The following is a 23,305-nucleotide window of genomic DNA, read 5'->3' on the forward strand; positions in this document are numbered from 1 at the left end:
ACGTATACAAACCCCATAAAGCAATCCAAATTCTTCGTAAGGCAATTTCTGTTCCTTTGGAACTACGTCTTTGGCAAGTTTGAGCAATGGATCTTCATATCCCCAGAGGAGCTGTTCAACTGTTACCTCAACAAAAGGTTTAATCTTTAGAATATCCATAATGGACGCCATAGCGAGACGAAGAAACCTGGCAGCGTGTTTACTTTGTGAGGTGGCGCTCTGAGGAAAGGAAAGATATAAACTCCATATAATATAAAGCACATTTAAAAATCTTCATGGTTTTCTTTTTGATCTTATATACATAAATTAAGAAATGAAAATCAAAAGAAGTCGAGACAAAATATCGACAAGGATAATAAACACTGGAATCATCATTAAATTAATAAAAGAATTATCATACTGCAGTTGAAAAATTAAAAGTAACAATTGCTTTTCATATAAGTAATTTATTCCTTGAAATTTGTCTCAGCCAACTAACTGAACAATAACATTGAAATATTATATTTCTAAAAGAATAGCATATTAGTAATTTGTGTAGACATAGAAAATATCATTTTTCCCCGAAGTATGTAGATCCAAGGTCACATTTTTTTTCTTCATGAGGATAAAATTCCTATGCTTGACAAATGTGATTTGTGTGGACTCTTCTGTAAATATAAGATATAAAGCTATGAAATCAACGAAAACTAATGCATATTTCAACATCCAAGATCCGGGTTCGAACTTCTGCCCAGTCGTATTTTTCTTACTCTGAAATTCATAGAATTTACATGAATTTATATGTTTTTCACTACTTCTCACATATGAGGTTGTCTAAAAAGTATTGCCTTTGGAGGTCCAAATGGAGAATACATTTATTATGATATCCCGAGAACATCTCCACAATATTCGCCGCCAGGAAAGCTTCAATTCTTATTACATTTATTATCATTCGAAAATAACATTATGAAAACATATATATATCATTTTGTTCGACTGCAATTCTTTCCGGGAATACAACGATCCTATCACCACAGAACTTTTGTTATTTCCGGTCTAAAAAATTGTGATACGTACTTTTCATACGCTTCTCGTGTAACTAATGTAACGCCATTTAGGAAGGTCTGGTAGAGACCGAAATAAATGATACTCTGACAGTTGCAGGTCCGGGTTATACAGTGGATGCATTAAAAACTTCCAGCCAAGCGTCTCAATTTTTGAAGGATCATTAAAGATGTATGCTGACGGATCATTAAAGATGTATGTAGTTGTCAGGGTGATATACACCCTTTCTGCTGACTCCTTCTGCCCATTTTTTTAAAATTTATTTATTTAATTATTTTAATTTCTAGATGTACTCGCGTTAATTGTTGACAGTACAAGTCCGAGCCTATCGTTCTGCCCGGCACCAGCACTTCGTGATGAACAATGCCCCTACAATCTCGCCAAACGCACAGCATAACTTTTCTGGGTGTCAGTGTCAGCTTTGTCACAAACTGTGTAGCTTCTCCGCACTTCGATCGTGGTCAATTTTGCGCATTGTTGACGTAGGTTATCCACTTTTCATACCATTGCAGAAATGGATCGATTTTGTTACGTCTTAGTAGAGATTCGCGTATAGAAAGTCGATGGAGTAAATGCTTCTGAGTCAGATCAAGTGCCACTCAAACATCGAGCTTCATTTTGTGTCCTATTTTCTCCAAATTGTTTAACTCTCTTTGGAGCTGAATGTTTGTGTTATTTATGATATAATGTCTGCTTAAATGCCAATATTGCTTGACTTTGGCCAGATTGCTTGGCTTTTGCCAGGATTCACTTTTGCTGTGATTGATCGCCCATTGTGAGGAGCAGCTTGAACATTGATATTCCCAGAACGAAAGCGACCAAACCATCTTTTGGCTATTGCTTTTGATAACATATCTTGCCCATAAACAGTACAAATTTGTTCAAGAGCCTGTGCAACATTTGTGTCCTTAACGAAATAAAATTTTAAAATGTAGCACATTTTTGAGGAAAGGCTCGACCTACTGCGATTCATCTCATGAGATTTAGGACACTAACGCAATCCCATGCGAAAAAGGCTTACTACTTTTTTTAAGACTACTTGATATATGTATATGAATTATCCCTAGTAGCAAAAAAGCATTTGGCCAGTTGACGCGTGCTTGGCTTTTGGCTTTCTACACTTGCACTTGAAACGTATACTATCATACAATCTGCCTTTTGTTGTACTTGTAAGCGATGTTTTAGACCTTTCGCAGAGCGTAATAGCATCACTGGCCGTTCATTGGTTATTGACTTGACTTGTAAAACGCTTGCATCAAGCTTGAATGGAACACTGAATGTAAGGTTGCCCCATGTAACTTCGTTACTGGAATTCAGCTTGAGGCATACATGCACATTTTCCAATCAAGTTGGGTGCAAGCTTGGCCAACTTGCAATTCAAGCTTGGCAATGCAATTCAGCAAGCGGTTTGCAAGGGATATAATTATAGTCTCTTCTACTAGGGATGTAATTATAGTTTACTTAAATTTGGTAAGATGAAAAAATTACCATGTCTGAGTAGTGTTTATTTTCCCAATGACTGATTTCCTTTTTAAACCTTACTTTTCGAACATGTATTTTAAATAAATACAAATGTGTAGAGGGATCGTAGTTCCATCCATCTATTATATTATTATTATATTTAATACAGAAAAATGTGTAAGTTCCGCAAGTTTTTTCAGGATTTTTTTCGTGCAATTTTTCACTTTCTTTTCGTGCAATTTCTCTTTTCTAAGTATTATTTTGGTTGTTTCTGAAAGAAAAAGGTCCTCGGTATACACACGTACATTTATGGCTGAACATGGTTATGCTGAATATGTTACGTTGTTCGTGAAATAAAACATATTTATAAATAAATAAATAAATAAATAAAATACATCCTAAAGTGTTTATTATTTTATATTTTGAAGCTGTATGATAACAAATTTATTGTCCTTAAGCAGTTTTATCAGTAGGGCTATTTTAATGGGTATTAACAGTTAAAATTAGAATTATGTTGCTTTTTAAATACATTGTGTATTTCACTACACATACAAAAGCCGTCTTCATGCAATGTAAGCTGTATGAACATTACAACTTACATATAAATACTATTTAGTTTCTATCAATCATTATAAATTTTAATCTGTTCGAAACATAAATATGGTATAAAGGTGACATTTGTAATTCTTAGCAATTAAAATAAATTTCAGGTGTAGAGTTCACCTTAAATCATGAGTATACATTTTTCGTGATGTTTTAATACAAAAGCTGCTGTATATTACAAATAGTTTCCCTTAATAGTGATATATAAAGCGTTTGCTCTTGCTTTAAGAACTCAAAAAAGAAGAAAAAGCTGATCTGAACTATAGATTGTCCATTCCTCACAGCGATTGGAAGCAGTGCTCTCCTGTCCCTTGGATCTTCTCCCATGTTCCACGTGGAAAAAAAATAATCAGAAAATACATTGAACTACCTCACTGCATAAAAATAACTCTTATGTTGTTCTTTTAACCTGAACAAATACACTTGAAAAAATTATTCTTACCAACATAGGAATATTTGGAACCACAACTGCATCGTCTTCACTTCCCACGGACATATCTGGGTCGAAGTGGAAAACCTTTTTCTGTTGGAAAGTTACAGTTCCATTATCGTTGAACTGCACGTTGACTTTTTCCCATTTTTCCCTGCAAAAGGAAGAAAAGAAAGCTGATGTAAAGGAAAGTTACGTCTTTACTGATGGTATTTTTTAATTCAATATATATATAACCTTTAATTTAAATCAAAACGTTAGCAATGGAATGTTATGTATAATCTGTCGACTCAGTACAAAACACTTTAAGACTTAAATATTCCCTATTTTCTTAAGTGGGTTTGCAAAATATTATTAGCTAAGTTATTCAACAATCTTCCTACTTATTTCAATGATTGCAACCATTAAATTCTCACTACAGTCACAATGCAAGATCAGGTTTAATAAGCTCCTTTCTTTTCCCCTACACTCGTCGAAATATTACTCGAATGCGTTCTTTACCTACACTATCATTGCATGGAATGACTTTCCACCCACTCAGTGAATCTATTTAAGAAATCGGTTGAGCAGACCCTCCACGAGTCTCTCTAGGCTTACTAATATCTGACACAAACGCTTATTTTCATTCTTCTTACCTTTCATTTGTTCTCTTATTCTCTAAATCTATCAGAATATATTGTATGTTTATTTGTAGTATCTATCTGCACATGTGATATGTGTGATTGTGAGTGTAATTTTTTGTTGTTGTATTATTTACTGTAGTGGGTAAAAATGCAAATATTATACATATTGGATTATGTGTAATAATTTTTGTATCTTCATCTTAGATTTGTGTCATTGCAATCATTATTCTATAAATATTTGTTACTGTGATATTAATCCTGATCATCTTATGATCAAGTAAGAGACAAGGTACTATTAGCCTTAACTTCACCACGTAAAATAAGCCTAAATAAATAATAATTTGTTACTGCATTAGAAAATCGTTCAAAATACACGATGTACGTTGGCCATTTTTCATTGAAAATGATGGTAGATAATATCTACATGTTTCAATGTATTAAACGTAAAGAATTTATACTCCGCTGTATTGTACAGTATATATATATATATATATATATATATATATATATATATATATATATATTTACCCAATACAAAATACTCTAAAATTAAGCTCAAATTAAGCTTAATTTCACAATTAAGTATTATTAGCTACGAAAGGACTAATTTGTTATTAAGAGAAACAACAGAAGAAACAGTCATTCAAAATATTATGTTCCTGTACTTAGTTAATAAATTCCAAAAGAACTATCACAAATGAATAAATGCATATTACATGTTTATATCAATAATTTCAATATTTTGTTGATGTAATCAGAAATTCTAAATTCTAAATGAAGTATGCTGACTTCAGAAATAACTAAAATAAATTGTGGTCATTAAAGTTAGAAGTTATATCACAGTAAAGCTGATCATTAATTTACATTAAAGTGAAATAAATAAAAATTATTCCAATTTTTAATATGGACATTTTATAATGGTAGGTTGAATTTGGATATTTGAAATTGTAAGGAATTTGAAATTGTTAGATAAGGTAATATGAAAAGGCATTTACATTATGATTTTTGTGATAGTTGAAGTAAAACCTCGTAGGCATCGCCTCCTTTGTAGCTTATGTAATTTTTAAGCGAATGGCAAGTTTACAACTGAAGTAGATACTTGAAGTGTTTGTTGACTGAATATAGGTGTTTTTTATATAAAACTGCGGAATGCAATCCATATGCCTTTCATATTTCCTTGTTTTGGAGTTTCATGTGTAAGTTTGATAGAATAAAATACGTTTTGGGCTTATTTTAATAAAGTGGGTTAGATTTTGGCAACAATCCTGATTTAATTAGTTTAATTTAGACAGATAATATTTTGCACTCAAACCAGCTTTGAATTATTTATATGGATTTTTACAAAAGTTTAAATATTTACAATAATTTTGGGGTTTTAAAATTTGATATTCTACAGACCAGTGTTTGATTCGTAACCACTTTCACTGTCTTTGACACGCACTTAATTTAAAATATCCATAAACCTTGCTTTAACTAAATGTCAGTAGTCGAGAAGTGAATAATGAAAAACAAAATTTCTTTCGTTCATGTAGAAGATAAGTATCCACATATGTATCAAGAATTACGATTAAAGTACAATCAATATTTACAACTTCAACTTAGTATGTAAATAGATTATAATTCACACACGTGACAAATAGGAAAATATTTCCCATCATACATGTGGTTTTAGAACATATTACATGTTCTTCTCTCTTGCACACATTACACGTAAAGGGATACAAAAAAAATCCTTTTAAGTATGCCCTTGATATAGTATGTAACAGGTTTGGTAGCATTTTTTTTTTTTTTTTTTTTAATTCAATGTTGCGGATGTTAAGCAATCAAACTCGTACGTTGCTTACACAATCAAAGTGAAACAAAACGTAGTACATAAGAGCATCTAATTCTCTATTCTCTTCCTGACTCAAGTTTTCATCTCGATGTAAGCAGCAAGTAGTTTGTGAGCTTGTTGTTTTATGAGGTGAACTCCTCCAACATCTCAACTATATGTATATATATGTAGTAATTCACAGTAATACGTTACTGATACTAGAATCAAAATTTTATAGTGACTTGTACGGTAACCACATGTGATTACTAAGTGATTATATAAGAACGTGTTTTAAATTAATCTCTTTTCTTTACTTTATAGTTTTAACAATGAAGTAATAATGTTTTAAGCTTCTTTTTTCTCGTTGTCCACGAAATTCATGGTACTGAATGGAAAGTAGTTATGTATTTCGAATGAATGAATTACACATTACGAATACTAATTTGACGATACCATGTTCTAAACTGTATCAAAGATTAAATTGATTTATTAAACTGACAGTTTCGAGGTGCACCTAAAGAGCTAAAGAATATTTTGTACTTAAAACACAATAGATATATATTGAGTTTTATAAGTTTCAGGCGTCTGAACACACTAGATTAACTGTATTTCATTTTTATTCTAAAGATTTTAGAATATAAATGATATACAATTAGTCATCAACTTACCAGCGATTTCGGTTACGATTGGCCGGTCGTAAGTCGATTTGGTCATAAGTCAGCCAGGTGATATAACCTACTCTTTAGTATAGTGTAAAATTCCATTTTGATCATTCGTCGGCCGCTGTCAAACAGCTAACCCTTTGAATGTTGTTTTCACTTCCGTATAAGATTGTTTGATTTTTATTTCTAAAATTACAATGTCAACATATAAATTTTTGTTTTCATATATTGTTTATATTTCTTTAATCTCAGAACAATCGATTTTATTATTACGTTATTACTGTTATTATCATTATTATTATTATGATTATTATAGGTCGCTGTTAGTAGTAATCACCTAGCCTAGTCTTTATAACAGGTCATAAGTTGAGAATTAACTATACTGTAAAGCTAGAGATGCACTTATGGTGAAGGTCTCATGTGTTCAGACTCTTTCAAATTTACAGAGCCCAATATTATTGAATTTTCGAATAAGTATACTTGTGGAGAATAATGTTTCATTTCTAGAATAAGACGTTTCTAGAACTGTATTCGATTGCTTTCACATTAGTGCTGTCAAGTAATAACCAGAAAGAAAAATAGAAAATGAACATTTTTTTTTTTTTTTTTTTTAAAGAAAGGGTTACATATATTCATTTTTACTTCCTCTTTGCACCTATACAGACTTTTACGCCCGAAAGTCCAATCAATCGTAATTCGAACGAGATATAACTTATATGTTTACACGTGTGTGAATTACGAGGTACAGATATATTTCAATGAAAACTTGCGATTAAAAAGAAAAACATCAAAGAGATGAAAAGAGATATTTCCTGTGTGCAGAAAGCTGTCAAAAGTGCATTACGAAAACGTTTTGGGCAAAGAAACCGACGAAAACAGGTAAGAAGATGAATGAAACCTTGCGAAGTAGCATTGTTCTAATTTAGACAGCAAATTTGTTTCATTGAATGACTGTATATGTACCGTAATGTGTTTCTTTAATATTACTGTGAGTGCAGACCAATGTTTCAAACGTGTGTAGTTTTCTATAGCCTTATATTTAATATATCAAGTACCTACAGGTACATATACAAAAGCACAGAAGACGGTAACAAGTATTTTGACTACAAGCTACATTTTACCTTCCATTGTAAATTTTAACCTGCAATGGTGTTTTCGCAAGTTGTTGGCCTTGAATTTCTTGTTGGATTTCAACTCGTCTTTCTTTTGTTAGCTTTTTGTTTTCTTCTTTAGAAATGAAAAAAAAAAAATAATCATTCTTTCTTTGCCTCTGGCTTCGAACATTGTCAGGTAATTTATAATATCTGACTGGCCGTTTAAAAACCATTTACCATATTCCTCTATAAGAACATTTTAACCATTGAAGCTGTACGTGTCGACACTTAATACTTTCACTTATTTTTCAGAGTGAACTGTTGTCACTATTATTGAATTACTTGTAAAACAAATATGAAAAGAATAACGTATTTCTTTCCTTATAAATTTCTGACACATTGTCCATGAGTATCCATATAAGAAGGAAGGGTAGAGGCTTACATGTGTTCTATTATACACTACCATATGTTGAGAATATTTAACCTCTTTCATACAGATAACTGTTGATAAGCATTGTAATATTTCTTCTCCTTCTACGAGTTTGAACGAAAAGCGACCTATGAAAACTTCTTGATTAGAATTTAGACAAAAAAAAAAAGTCAGTTTTCAAGATGAGGTTTAAAAAAAAATGTTAATTGATAATTTCTTCTTCACGCAAAATTAATTCTCGAGGATTGTAGAAAACAAAAACTTCTGCAAATATTTCAAGAACGAGTTCAAATTTCAACAGTTAAATAACAATATTTTTATGTTTTTGTTTAAATGGTACGATACTGAGAAGGGTGCTCACAGCGAGGAGGGGAGAGGTAAGGAGCTTAAGTTGCGCCCATGAGAATATTTGGAAAACAATTTTTCATTAAAAATAGTACAATCACATTGAAAATGGTAAATTTTGGAGGAAGAATGCACAATTTGGAGGAGAAATCTAAATTTGTTGGGAAAATGGTAAGTTTGGGGAGAAAATGGTAAATTTGAAAGGAGAAAGGTAAGTTTGGGGACCGAATGATAAATTTTGGAAAAGAATGATAAATTTTGGGGAAGTATAATAAATTTTGAAGAATGATAAATTTTGGAGAAGAATGATAAATTTTGGGGAAGTGATAAATTTTGGAGAAGAATGATAAATTTGGGAGAAGAATGATAAATTTGCGGAAGAAAGGTAAATTTATTTATTTATTTATAACAGGTTTCAGTTACAGCACTAGGCCATTTTACACTGAAACATTTTAACAATTTGATAACATAACAATTTAATAACAATTTGAGGTCAAGATGGTACAATACAACAGTAAAATTACAAAAATAGCTTATTTATAGATGATCTGAAAGTATACTCACTTGAAAAAACGTCTACAGTTTCTGGTAACTGATTATAGGTACTGACAATTCGATTTAGAAGGGATCTTTGGACAATAAGTGTGAAAAGGTAAATTTGGGGAGAGCATGGCAAATATTGGGGGTTTCGCCCAAGCCCTTAGTGGATGGACATTCCTGATGCTGAGTTACACTTCCTTCGTTAATTTAAGCAAGGAAAAATCCTACCTTTAAACAATACAACTAACATTTCACGTTTGTAATAATTATATACCAGTGACGGCTAGTATATAAATAAAAGAGGAATATTGTATTGTATAGTATTTTAAGTTTGCAGTTGTGTTCATGAAAACTGGTCACTGATTTTATTATTTTTCATAAGTTTTCTACTTAAAAGTATTTTAATACCTAATATTAGGCAGCATATTCCAATGCTTAGGCTCAGGAGCAGCTCGTACGTAGACGCTACAGATTAGCAACACAACAATTCCTAAGCATTGTAATAAGATTTTTTAAAAAATGTAATAATTTATAATAGCAAAAATTGCTTCTTTATTTTAAACTATTCACAAGCACACTCTTCTTACATGTCTCACAGTACTTATTCACGAGCCTTTGAGCATGCTAAAACTTCTATTAAAAATAAATAAATGAATATAGCAAAAAGTACCAGAAGCCCAAAAATACTTTTGTTTGAGGTATTTCCACATATTCCTGAATGTTCAGAGATTTTAAAGCAAAGATGCATCCTCAGTTTCTTTTGCATGACCGCAAAAGCTAGAGCTACAACCAAGTCGCTCAAAGTTAAAGGAAAGTAGAAAAAAAAAGTCAGAGGGGCTCTTCCGCGTTTAAGAGTCATTATACAAAAGTTTAAGAAAACGCACTTCGTGACATAATCCTGATGCAACTTTTCTTTTATCGTATAATAGCAAAATTTACAATCGAAAACCACTTGTTATGCAATCTAATTAAGTTTGCAAATTATATTTTTTTTTTTCTTTATTTCTAATTCTGAGAAGACTATTAGTGGCTAAAAGCTGTAAAATGTCACGATTGTCATGTAGTTTCAATACTAAGCATTTGAAAGCAGATAACAAAATGCCCTATTTATAACCATTTTTTTACGAGTATGGCCACTCTCAAACCGTAACTGATGTTACAAATCATTGCTAAATAAGAGGTCATACTGATCATCGTTTTCTGGTAACAGTGAATTCTATGTTGTCAGATCATAGTTTAAAACGTTGTGCAATATTAATTCTTGTATATTTTGTACCCAGAGAAAACAACCTGTACAATATAATAATTGTTTTAATTTCCTGTTATTATGTTATATTTAATTATTTTATTTTACATTTAATTAATGTGCTCACGACTTTTCGTGTGTAGAACAGTTAAGGAAGAAACAGGTATGATACATGAATCTCAGGTTATCGCAAGCACTTAGTCCGTTCTTTTCTCACTTTATAACAAGTATTCCATCACGAAACGGAAACAACAAAATCTTACAAGAGTTTATCGGATGTACTTTGTAATATCTTTATAACACACACCACACAGAGAAGAAAGCATAGGTGACTTTAAAAGTAAGAAACCGGCACAAAATTCACAAAGGTTCGATTCTTCCCAAAGGTAGGTGTGTGTTATAAAGATATTACAAAGTACATCCAATAAACTCTTGTAAGATTTTGTCCTTTCCGTCAACAATCTGGCAACATTCCACTGCACAACCTTCTCTAGTTTAGTGCTACTTTTGGTACTGTTGTAGTTTCTGACGAATCTACATGTTGTTCTAGGTGGATTTTAGCCTCATATTGAATCCTCGACAAACCTCAGTGTGCCTTATACCACATTGAATAGATCTATTAATTGACTATGGAAATAGAAATCTGTATAAACCACAATTACTCAATTTTTGTGTACGTAGATCCCTAATGTTAATTCTCAACTTGATTAGTCTACTAACTGGTATGTGTACCTTTAATCCATGAGATGAATGCATTACAAATCCCACTTTAAACTGTATGTTTCGTAATATGTACCCTCGCTGCTGATAAAGGCGTAAATACACATAAATCAATTAATCTGTTTCTCAACGTATCATTTCAGTCCAGTTTCAATTTTATATATAAAAGTTTGAACAATGAGAAAGGAAACTGGTCACCTTACTAAAGTATACTGGGGATAATGCCCTCGGGTAGCTACGCTAGATACATAGGCTAGGCTAGAATCTGTTTTTCATGCAGATCTATCTCTACCTTGTCTATCCTTCGGTAACGAATTACGTGTCAAAAAAAAATTAAAAAAAATTGATAATTTGTTTAACACAGGCACAAACTGGCCCGTTCCGTTAAGATCAAAACTCTCACCTATAATGTGCCCTCGAAATCCTAGAATGGTTGTTATAGTCTTGGTATGATTTCGTCAACTAATCCTGTAGCCTTCAAAAGCTATACAATAACGAAAAGCTTCGGCTTCACATATATTGTTTCTACATTTTATTCAAGGTAGTCCTTTTTTTCCTCACAAAAGATTAAAATTCACAATAAGCTATAGAAATGTTAAATATCGCTTAGTGAGTATGTGGTGATCAATAACATTTCAATAACTTATTGCCAATACTAGTGTTTTGTGAGGATAAAGGACTAACTTGATTTTTTAAAGTTATTTTAGTGAAGCTGAAATTTTTGATTACTGTCTAGCTACTGAAGACGACCAGATTGGTTGCCGAAATCATGTCACGGATACCACAATCCATTTACGATTCCCATCACATTATAAGTAAGTGTTAGTTAATAATGATAATTTGAATTTTGAAAACTTATCAGGTAATACATATAAGCTTTACGAATACTCCTCAAAATATTAACTTTCTAAAAAAAAGCCATCCAATTATAATATTACTTTCAGTAACGGCGCAGAAATTTATGTGATGGAAAAAAAATCTTAAAGTGTTACGTCCTACGGTTATGCCGGTTAGGGTAAAGGAGACGGTGATGATAAGAAATGAATGACATGGTGGAAGGAAGAAAGTGGGAGGAAACGGAAAAAACCCGAAAAAAATCACGAGCACGTGTTTGTCCACCACAATGTCCACACGGCGCGAGCTGTGATCGAACTAGGGACTCCAAGCAACGGAGGTAAACGTTTTACCACTGAGCCACCGCGCACCCTATGTGATGGAAGTTTAAAGAGATCTCTAGTAATCACATACCATTCTAGACCGTTTAAATTTACGTACGTGTATATGAGATTATTTCATATAATTATTCAAGTTATACTGTACGTATGAAATTCGCGAAGGAATGGTAATTGATTCCTTCAAGAATTGATTCTCAATATCTTTTCTTTGGTACTTTACTGGTGATTTTTTTCTTTTTTTTTTTATTACAGAATACACAAAAATGGTAGATAAAGTAAACATTTTACATCATCGTCCCTTATACTTTGCGTTAGATTCTGTTAACTTCCTTTCCATATTAAGATTTGTAAAATATCAAGTAAATTAAAGACATTTCATGCAATTAATTACAGTATAAGCACACATTACAATCCTAGAATCAAGCGAACTTTTCATATTACCGTACATAACCGACTTCTCAAATGTGTTATAAAAATCTATAAAAATTTGAATTTCGAATTCTAGTGCGACGAGCACTACAAAGGAAATCTACTCGATAACTTTATTTAGAGCTATACAAAACTCAGACATAAATATTCTAAGAACTTTCGCTAAAGTTTTATCAGATAGATAGGAGGAGATGGGGGAAGAACTAAAGAAAAGAGCAGAAAATTAGAAATAACAAATACTTATATTAACTTCGTGAGCTATTTACGAGCTCACTATATATACTGAGCGTATGTACTGTAGGTGCTGGAAAATATCGGACTAAAAACATTCATTGTGAAGGAACCTCAGATAACAGGCACAAATTCCCCAATAAGCATATATCCGTCCAAAAACTCCTCTTTGCACAGCATTTTCTGCCAGAAAATGTAAAATCAGCTTCTGAAGCACTCTAGTGTCAACAGTTATGGGATCTATATCAAGTAGTTCAAGAAATTATAAAGCGTCTAGCGTCAATTACTCGGTTCGCTGGGTTAAAATAAAAAAAAAAAAAAATGTCCCGTTATTCAGTTACTTTTTACTATTACTAAAGCGCTCTCTGATATCGGTCATTTTTGATCATTTTTATATATCTTCCCCTACTACCCCTCTCCCAAGTTGCGGGGCTGAATTTGGATTTAAAGAGCATCGGAAGTGTCACTGTTCGTCTCAATGTCCCCAAAAACTATAGATTCGACACTAATATCGGTCATTTTCTATCATTTTTATATATATATATCCTCCTCCCTCTCTCTCAAGTTGGGGGGGGGGGTGAATTTGGATTTAAACGGCATCGGAAGTGTAACAATCCATTTCAGCAACCCCGAAAACTATCGATTCATCACTAATATCGGTCATTATTATATATATATATATATATCTCCCTCTGCCCGTCCCCTAAATTGCACCACCAAAGTGAAATAATAAAAACCATCTCAGGCCCTAACCTCATCTATCTTGAAAATTTGATCGAGATCAGTTGTGTGGTTCAAGAGTTATTAAACCACAAATAAGGTCACTTTCGTTTTTCATTTTTTATTTGTATAGAAGATATTCTGTAGATATTATATAAAGTCCATTGGGTTCTATCGTACCCCACACATTTAGCGCATTTTAAAAGAATAGGCACCTGGAAGCCCTTCTGAGTTGAGTTAAGTTGATTTTAGTTTAGCGTCCCTTTCAGCACCGAGGCTATACGAGACGTGGACCTACTGATTAACATGGAAGCCCTTCTGATACACGGTCTTATCTTCTATGAGGAATACAGATTAAGAATAACTTGCTAAGCATTTATCTCACATTAATAATTATATGGTTATTCAAAGTATGGAAGAAAATATGCATAGGTAATATGTAAATTTTACACTATTTTATGTGAGACTTAACTAAAGGTGGAGTTTTGTATCTGCTAATTGCACTGGAGTCAATTCTCTTACGAATACATAACACTACTCTACGTAAAAGTTCGTGGGCCGCGGTGTCTCAGTGTTAGAGTGCTTACCTCTGGTGTATGGGGTCCCTGGTTCGACCCCAGCTAGCGCCAAGTGAATTTTGTGGTGGACAAACACCGTGTGAATGAGTTTTCTCGGGGTTCTCCCGTTTCCTCCCACTTTCTTCATTCCACCATTTCATTCATTACTCATCATCACCGTCTCCTTTAGCCTAAGCGGCATAAGCGTGGGACGTAAAACTCAAAGATTTCATTTCATTTTCTATGTAAAAATTAATATTACTTAAATATGAATCAAACTAATTATTAATATGAATATAAATATACACATGGGCGCTCCAAACTCAAATCAAGCACTCTTAATTTCCCTTTGAATATACATTATTAATGCTCTTGTATATATATTAGTTCCTAATTGATTATTATTATTATTATTAGTCAATTAATGTTACTTGAATGTCGTAAACACTTTCATTTAATGTAAAGATATGTTCACTAGCGGTTTGTATTATTATAGGATACACCCTTATTGACAGAAGACAAGTTTATTAATAATTTCAATTAGAAAATAACAAAGAAGTATCTAAAGCAAAGTAAAGTTATCACCGATTGAACTTTTTTATTAGCTTTCTTTGTTTTAAGTATAAATTTGTCATTGTTAGAATAGTATTATACTAGTCAAGCATGTTGATGTTACTTAATTAATAAAAATAAAAATAAAAATAAAAGCTTTTTGCCGTTTGCTTTTATTTTATTCTTTTTGGTGAAAAAAAAAGATACAACAAGTTTTAAAATAAAAGTTGCTGAGATATTTACTCAAGGACGGTGAGTTTATAATAATAAATGGCTTTAAACATAAAAGGAATGAATGTTAATAACATAGACAACTCAAAAAAAGGTTAAGGTAGGGAGAAACGTCACAGCCAATTATAAATAACGAAAAGAAAAGAAAGAAATACATCATCCTTCTCCTGCGAGTCTGATAAGAGTTTCGACCATGTTCTTTCGTTCTCTTAACCTGAAATTCTTTCAAAAGAGTAAACTTAAAAAGTAAAAATTATCTTTAGTTTACTTGGTTAAACGAAATTTAAAGTAAATTAGTAGTCAGCGCGAGTCCAAAGGACTATACTATATACACACACACTGTATTCTGTAAGTTAAATGAAGTAAATCTTTCAGTTTGACGTTCCACGATTATGCCCTTTAGGCTAACAAAGAAAGTTCGGGAGAAAGCACTCCCCTGCAAAGAAAGTAATTATGCCATTTGAAGGACCAATCCATGCTGATTACAACAAGCTAATAATATTCTTGTGCGGTTAAGAACTGTTCGAGAGATTCAACTTGGAAGTTTATACGAGAAAATTAGTACATGCGCATTTAAACGCTTTAAGTACAACATTATTAGAAACGAATTTTGACATACTAATTGAAATCTATCAGAGGTAACAGAAAAAAAAACTGTTTTGCAATAACTAACGGGTTTGTTAGTTAAAATTAGTCACTATACTGTTAACAATAATGATAGGTTACAGACGAAAACTGATCACTGTTGTTCTTCTGTTGAACAAACTCCATGGCTCTGGATAAGTAGAGTAACAAATAAAACACAGTTCTGACCAGAGCAGAATGAAATATATTAAAAACTATACTTACAATGTGTTACAGTTTCAAGGACCTAACGTCCTCTTCATCAGACACAAACACATGTGGGCCATAAACACATAAATATAATGTGTATATTTATATGTGAGTGTTTGTGTCTGATGAAGAGGACGTTAGGTCCTTGAAACTGTAACACATTGTAAGTATAGTTTTTAATATATTTCATTCTGCTCTGGTCAGAACTGTGTTTTATTTGTTCTTCTGTTCTATGAAGAAATGACGCAGGTAAAAGACTTCCTTGCACCATGAACATCTTATATGTGCAATTGCTTTTCATCCGTCAAGGAAACATAACCAAAGAGAAAAGCAAATTCGACAGGTGACTCTCAAAAAAGTATATGATTTGTTCGGTAATCTGTCTTAGGAACGCAAGCTGAAACAATCCAATGTATAGCGGTGATCGGAACTGATTCATTAGTATGGACACGAACTTTATTTGACTGTTTCAGTAGTATATCATAACATCCGTGTGAAGAAGTTTCATACTGTTTACAAATCTTCTGCCATAATCTTTGATTGGTTGGAATCCAAACACATCAAATGGTTGTGTGCAGTTCTTTTGTATATTCTCAACCATTACGTCTTTGCCATCCTTCATCCAACTCGAAAGGGAAAATTTGTCTGTGAATGGACCCCAGTGATCAAGCAGTAGCAAGTTCAAATCATCAAGCTTCGCATAATAACGGTAGGTCGCTAGGAGGCGAATCGTGCGTTTAACGTTGAATCTCTTGAAAAGTTCTCAACCGTACAGGAATTTTATTATCTTGTTGTAATCACCATGAATTGGTCTTTCAAATGGAATGCTTAATTTCTATGCAGGCGAGTTCTTTCTCCCGAACTTCCCTTGTAAGGGAGACGGATGAATAAATGCAAGTGAAATGATCTTGAAAATGAAATGTAATCTTTCAGTTTTACGTACCATGGTTATGCCAGCTAGGCTAAAGGAGACGATGATGACGAGAAATGAATGCAATGGTGGTATGAATAAAGTAAGAGGAAACGGGAGAACACCGAGAAAATCCAGGCACACGATGTTTGTCCACCACAAAGTTCACTTGGCGCGAGCTGGGATCAAACCAGGGACACCACGCACTAAAGATGAATGCTCTACCACTGAGCCACCGCAGGCCTCACAAGTGAATGATGATGGAAGAATTGGTGGAATGATACAGTAGAAGGAAACGGGATTACCCCGAGAAAACCCACCGACACGATGTTATCCACCACAAACTTACTTGGCAGAGAATCGAACCAGGGACCCCATACACCAGAGGTAACCGCTCTACCACTGAGTCACGTGATACATATACTTCTAATAATTACTAATAATTACGCACATTATGCTTGTAATTAAGGCAAATAAATAAAGAGAAATGATATTCTTTTAAAATATTTATATTTAATGAATGAATCGTGAGAATAATGTATGTGTAGAACGTTACTTGTCATAACACGCTGTAAGTGAAATGAAATTATCTTCTGTGTTGTGGTGATCCAACTCTGATAAGAATAAACAAAATATACAGTTAATAGGTTTTGTGTACTTAGAACAGCATCCTTAATAATAATAATAATAATAATAATAATAATAATAATAATAATAATAATAATAATAATAATAATAATAATAATAATAATAATAATAATAATAATAATAATAAAAATAATAATAATAAAAATAATAATAATAATAACTATTTGGTTAGTGTAAAACTGTTTATGGAAAAACCGAGAATTGAAAGCTGCAGTGAAGGAATAAAATACTAAATTAGGATTACGAGTGTCACTAAGCAAGCCTAGGTAATTAGACCTTATTAGCGTATACACTTACACACATATTTTCTCTAAAAACTAAGGAACAATGACTTCTTATTGTGTCAAGAAGACAGATTCTTTATAAAGCATTGATTATGACAACGAGAGTCAAATTGTGACGCAATGATACACACCATAGTTTCCTATTTGTTATTCACGTTCATTTATTTTTCATTCGTTGAATGAATGCGTATTGTAACGGAAAACTTGCCAAAGAACCGTAACAAACTTTGAATGAACGCTTCGTATAGACTCTTTACGTATTCCATCCAGCAGTGAAAGTTTTTTTTTTTTTTTTTTTTTTTAACCTCCGTGTATCAATTGCTAACTTACATAATACACGGATCTCTTGAACAGTACGTACACAGTGTGGATAATACCACATGTAGAAAGTTCTCTACATGTATGAATGTATGTATCTTACGCGGTAGATGGCAGCACCATAAACACTGTAGTAAAAGGAACATCAAGAAGAAAGATGAACCGATATGAAGATGACCAGTAGCGAAGTAGAGCAGCAAATTAGCAATTAAAGAAGTCTTGTCTGCTTACTTTGCTCACAAAAAGAGATAATATTTTTCTTTTAGAACGTTTAGAAGTAGTAGCACATAAGAATGAAGTCAATGAGGAGATACAAGCACATTACGGGCGGGAAATGTGTGTTACTACTTCATATAAAATCTTTTATTGTCGCGACTAACATCGAATAAAGAAATTAAAAGTGAAAATCTATAAAAGCATGATTTCGTTCACTCTACTTGTATTGTAATGGACATGAAACATGTAGCTAATTTTTAGTAAAGAATAGAAGCTAAGGAGTGTTGAAAACAAAGTTTTAAGGGAAATATTCCCACGTAGCAGAGCATGTCCCATGTATGAATGTCCCATATCTGTCCCAGGATATTTAGGCTCGCAGTGGAAACTTTAAGAATAATGCAAATATCAGCAAGATTTTCCTCGAATTTCAATTGAAGTGCCGTCAGGGGGACAATATATAGACATGCTCAAGAACTATTCTGTGATTATCCCGCTAAAAGCCCAGAAATGTTCCAAAGAAATCCTTCGGGAACTCCTGTTTCCAGGATATAAGCGAACATGGAATTTCACAGAATGTCCATGGAATATCCATGGCAAAAATCGGACCACCCATGAACATCCGGATACGTCTCTGTACTATGGTGAGTTTGGTGATAAAGCATTTAAAAAAAACAGAATGAATAGAGAAAGTTTGACAGCCTGAAACTTGAAAATAACTACAATTCGCCGAATACCAAACGGATAATAAGATACAAATATGTAAGAGTGGCATCTTCAAGAAGTGGCAATAAATCCTACCTGGAATGGCTTAGCGCAGAATGCGATCCAATAGCAAAGTTTTGTTTTTGCGAGATGAATCTTGTTTCTCAGGTCATAGAGTTAGTTACGGTAGTTTGGTTTTGGAAGATTAAAAGTGAAAGAAGCATTTCCTATACTTTCATAGCGTACCTTACCCTTTTCTCATTTTAGTGCTTCTAATAAGATGTGCCACGCTTTGTTGCAAAATTTAAACTTGTACCTTGAAATTCTAAATATGATCTATTAGACCACAAATCAGCTGAGAAACAACAAAAGACATAATAATAATAATAATAATAATAATAATAATAATAATAATAATAATAATAATAATAATAATAATAATAATAATAATAATAATAGAACACATAATTAATGTCGAAGGAATGTAGGGATCTCCTATAATCTGTAAGTAATCTCTACGTACCTTTCGAGAATCCCTCACACACATCTTGCGGAGATTTGAAGCATACATTTTTCAATCGAGCAGGTATGACTTCGAGTGTCATGTTCTAAACCGCACTCTCTACATTGCGTTGTTTTTGAATTACAGCCCTCTGAAGCTCATTTTTCCACGCTTTCGGCACCTTATATTGACGAAACTATCCCTCATCTACCAAAGTTCCAGAGGACTTTTTTGCTTGTTTCGGTGTCAGGAATCAGCTCCCGAAGTTTGTTCAAATAGTTTCTTACCACCTTATATATATATATATATATATATATATATATATATATATATATATATATATATATATATATATATATATATTATATATATATATATATATAACTTTTAGGAAATAAGGGGCACTTAAATAGATTTTAAAAGGAAACCAGTAAAATCAAACCATTAGAATTCCATCTGATTCCGAAGAAAATAAATCTCAATATAAATCAATGGGCTAAAAAAATCAGAGGTGACACACACATCAATATTGTTAATTCATGTACATTCTTAACTGCTTCTTAATACCGGTTAATACTGAAAATTCATTCCCATCAAAAATCATACGTCCGACACTATTGACTTTAAATACTACTACTACTACTACTACTACTACTACTACTACTACTACTACTACTACTACTACTACTACTACTACTACTACTACTACTACTACTAATAATAATAATAATAATAATAATAATAATAATAATAATAATAATAATAATAATAATAATAATAATAAATATGGTAGGCTATTGGGTACAGATCCCACCAAGAAGCAAAATCAGCTCAACAGCAAAGACTTCACTTTCACTTATATTCTGTGTGATAACACTGCTTGGAGTCATGTAGAACGTTGTCTCCGTTTCTGAGAGTAAGTGAATGTAGCAATGTCACGTGGGATTGTCACATTCCTCTTTAAAAGTCTAGAGAGAATTTTAAGAGCGTATTTCGAAACATTCTGTAATAAATGTTGCTTATATACTAGGTCTCACTCTCTCTTTCTTTCTTTCTTTGTGTTCTTCTTCTTCTTCTTCTTTTTTTTAACACTATTGGGTTGTGACAAAGTTCAGCTTCCGCAGTATATTTGCAATCAGTACTTTGCCGTTGGTATTATAGCAATATAAATAACTTAGCGAAATTTTTATAGTTACCGGTATAATTTCCATCGACGAATAGTTTAAGGAGCAGGTATATAAAACACTAAATATGGTGTCAATTACCACATTCTTGTACACTCCTTCTGTTTATCTAATTTTGCATGCTTTTAGCAGTTGATTTTAGGCAGATGGTTAAAGATGGTTAAAAAGTTATATTCTAGCAAGATACAAAGAGGATATCAGAATACGGTGTGTTTCCATTAGCCAATTAAGGCAGCTTTAAACATTTTTGAATCGTTTAACTATATATATATATTTTTGTCACTTTCTCACGTAAGGATTGCGTACTACAACGTTCTTTCAAGTATGTGGCAATCCACCATCATTATGTTACAAGGGTGGGGCACTTTCGTATGACACATTTTTTCCCCATCTCAGCTTGCAATTCATTCACAATTACGGTTTACGGACCTCTTCTATATACGTACACAATACTATTGTGGTAAAAATTATATGTTAACTAGTGTAAAAAAAATGTTCAATAAAATTGTGTCATATTACACATAAATCTTGATTTGTAGGACTTTGTACGCCATCCTGTTCAAATAAATAAACAAATAAAATATAAAATAATCTACTCCCATCTCACGTCTCACTACCATTCATAGATGTATTTCAATTGGCTAAAAGAGTTTCACATTTGTTTGATCTAATTCAAATGAAAAATGAAATCTTGACCATGCTGGCTACCATGAGATTCACCAGTGAGTTCTGTGGTATAGACTAAATTAAATGTTAATTTTGTACAATCGGGACTCACCAGTGGCATCCTCAATAACATGAATTTTAAACATTACACAGAAAAAAGTTGATTATCGGAAGGGAATATTACATAGATGGTATCTACAGCAAGAAGTCAGAAAAGCACCGTAGTGGCAGGGGCGGATCCAAAGGGGGACGATGCACTATAGTATATATATTGTTTGTTCTATTCGAAGCCTCAATAATATTCAAGTAGTCTACGTGAATTAACTTAGTGGTACTAAACCTGAGTTTTTCGAACCAAATAGCAAACTAATAGTATTTTAAACGCTCATTTTTATAAATGTGGAAATATGAAGCTAGACTCTACTGTTATCCATTCTGAGGTTACATTCTTTGTTGATTTTAGGTGAAGGGCAGCAGAAAGGAGGACAGGTATAACGCTCTACCCCGTCAAAATTTTTCTCTGCTGCTATAAAGGAGTCAAATAATGTTTACAAAGACATGGTATGCATCTTCTAAACTTCATATTTGCTTCTTTAAAGCTTACAGTTGGTTATGGATTTGTTACAGTGAATAGGTTCAGCCGTACTACATATTTACAAAAGAAACGAAAATTTCGGAAAACATTTTTGTCTCTAAAGGTAATATAAAAGTGGGGGAAAGAATGTACATATGCACAAATAATTGGGATAATCAGTAAATTGAACCCAGAAGCCCCCTGCGTGTAAAGCTGTTTCCGAGCCTGTTCCTGACCAAACTAGGCCACCAAATATAGCGATCTTAATTCTTTACACGATGGGCTGCTTGCCCAGGAAATTTGATTCAGTTCCGGTAAGACGTTTCCGAAGAATAAAATACCACACACACACACACACACACACACACACACACACACACACGCGCGCGCGCATCACAAATGCATACATACATACACCTGGAGAGGAGCTATAAGCTATATACTACAGTGCGTTCGGAAAGTAACTATGTACCACAGACACCGCCTTCTGACTCAGACAAAGCAACTGCAGTGTAACCAACTACATACAACATTGTAACCAACTGTTATACAGGGTGGTCCAAAAGTAGGTATACACCCCCTGCATTGATCAAGTATAACATTCTAGTTTTTGGGTTTATTTGCTTCGGCTCTTCCGAGCTTAAGATGTAAGTAAGACACATTACGAACAAATAATAAAGAAACTAAGTCTACCTAATGGATAACAATTGCAAATGATATAAAATGCAATGAGCTGATCAGTACGGTATTGTATACTTACTTTTGGGCCACCCGGTATAAAAATTCCCTCGCATCGTATCGGTTGGAAAAATATCTCACCGTATAATCGTATCCATTTTGTAATCGTGCAGGTGCATACTTACATTCCGAACGCACTGTATAAGCTATATGAAGTATAAGTCCCGGTATGCTTACGCCGGAAGCTAATAAAGTATACATAAAGATATTTCAAATATTCGAATCTTCGTTATCAATTTATTCAGTGCTGTAGTCCTAATTTTTCATAGAGTATTCGCTGTTTTGTGAACATCTATGATTGGTTTAAAATACATATATGACGAAGAAGGTATTTGTTTTAATGTACAGTCCGCAGCAAAAAAAAAAAAAAAAAAGCAACATGAGCATGTAAGTTTATTGTGAAACGACGAAGTCTTTTGCTCCAAAATAAGTGTGCATGGGAGGATGCCGAGATTTCTCCTGGGATGATTCGTGCTACTTAGACGTTATGTTCATTCCCTGCGCTATTAGGTGTAGTTTCACAATAAACTTACATGCTCATGTTGCAGGTTTTTTGCTGCGGACTGTACAATGTAAAACTCATGTATTAATAATTTCATTAAAATATAGAAGCTGCGATACTGTCTAAAAGAATCTTGTTATGTTCTTGGTGATACTCCTTAGACAAATCACGCCATTAATAACATAAAGAAACCAACCCATTGCGAGAAGAAACTGAGAAAATCGCGCCTGATGTGCGAGAAGGAATTAAGAAAATTATGGTTAGAGGGAAGAAATACGAATATCACAGTTAAACGTATCTTTCGTGCTGATATTCACTGAA

At 32.9% G+C, this 23,305-nt stretch overlaps 1 protein-coding gene across 1 annotated transcript in view; it reads right to left on the bottom strand.

The window, feature by feature from the left end:
• The window catches only part of emp (epithelial membrane protein), a gene marked incomplete in the record, with an annotated part of 264,557 nt that overhangs the window by 25,280 nt on the left and 215,972 nt on the right, over positions 1-23,305 (bottom strand). Inside the window, 2 exon segments of the mRNA XM_081728188.1 lie at positions 13-219; positions 3,551-3,692. Coding sequence (XP_081584314.1) covers positions 13-219; positions 3,551-3,692 — 349 coding nt within the window.

This window comes from Thermobia domestica, chromosome 10 (assembly GCF_964235325.1).
Source record: "Thermobia domestica chromosome 10, izTheDome1.hap1.1, whole genome shotgun sequence".
Taxonomy (NCBI): domain Eukaryota; kingdom Metazoa; phylum Arthropoda; class Insecta; order Zygentoma; family Lepismatidae; genus Thermobia; species Thermobia domestica.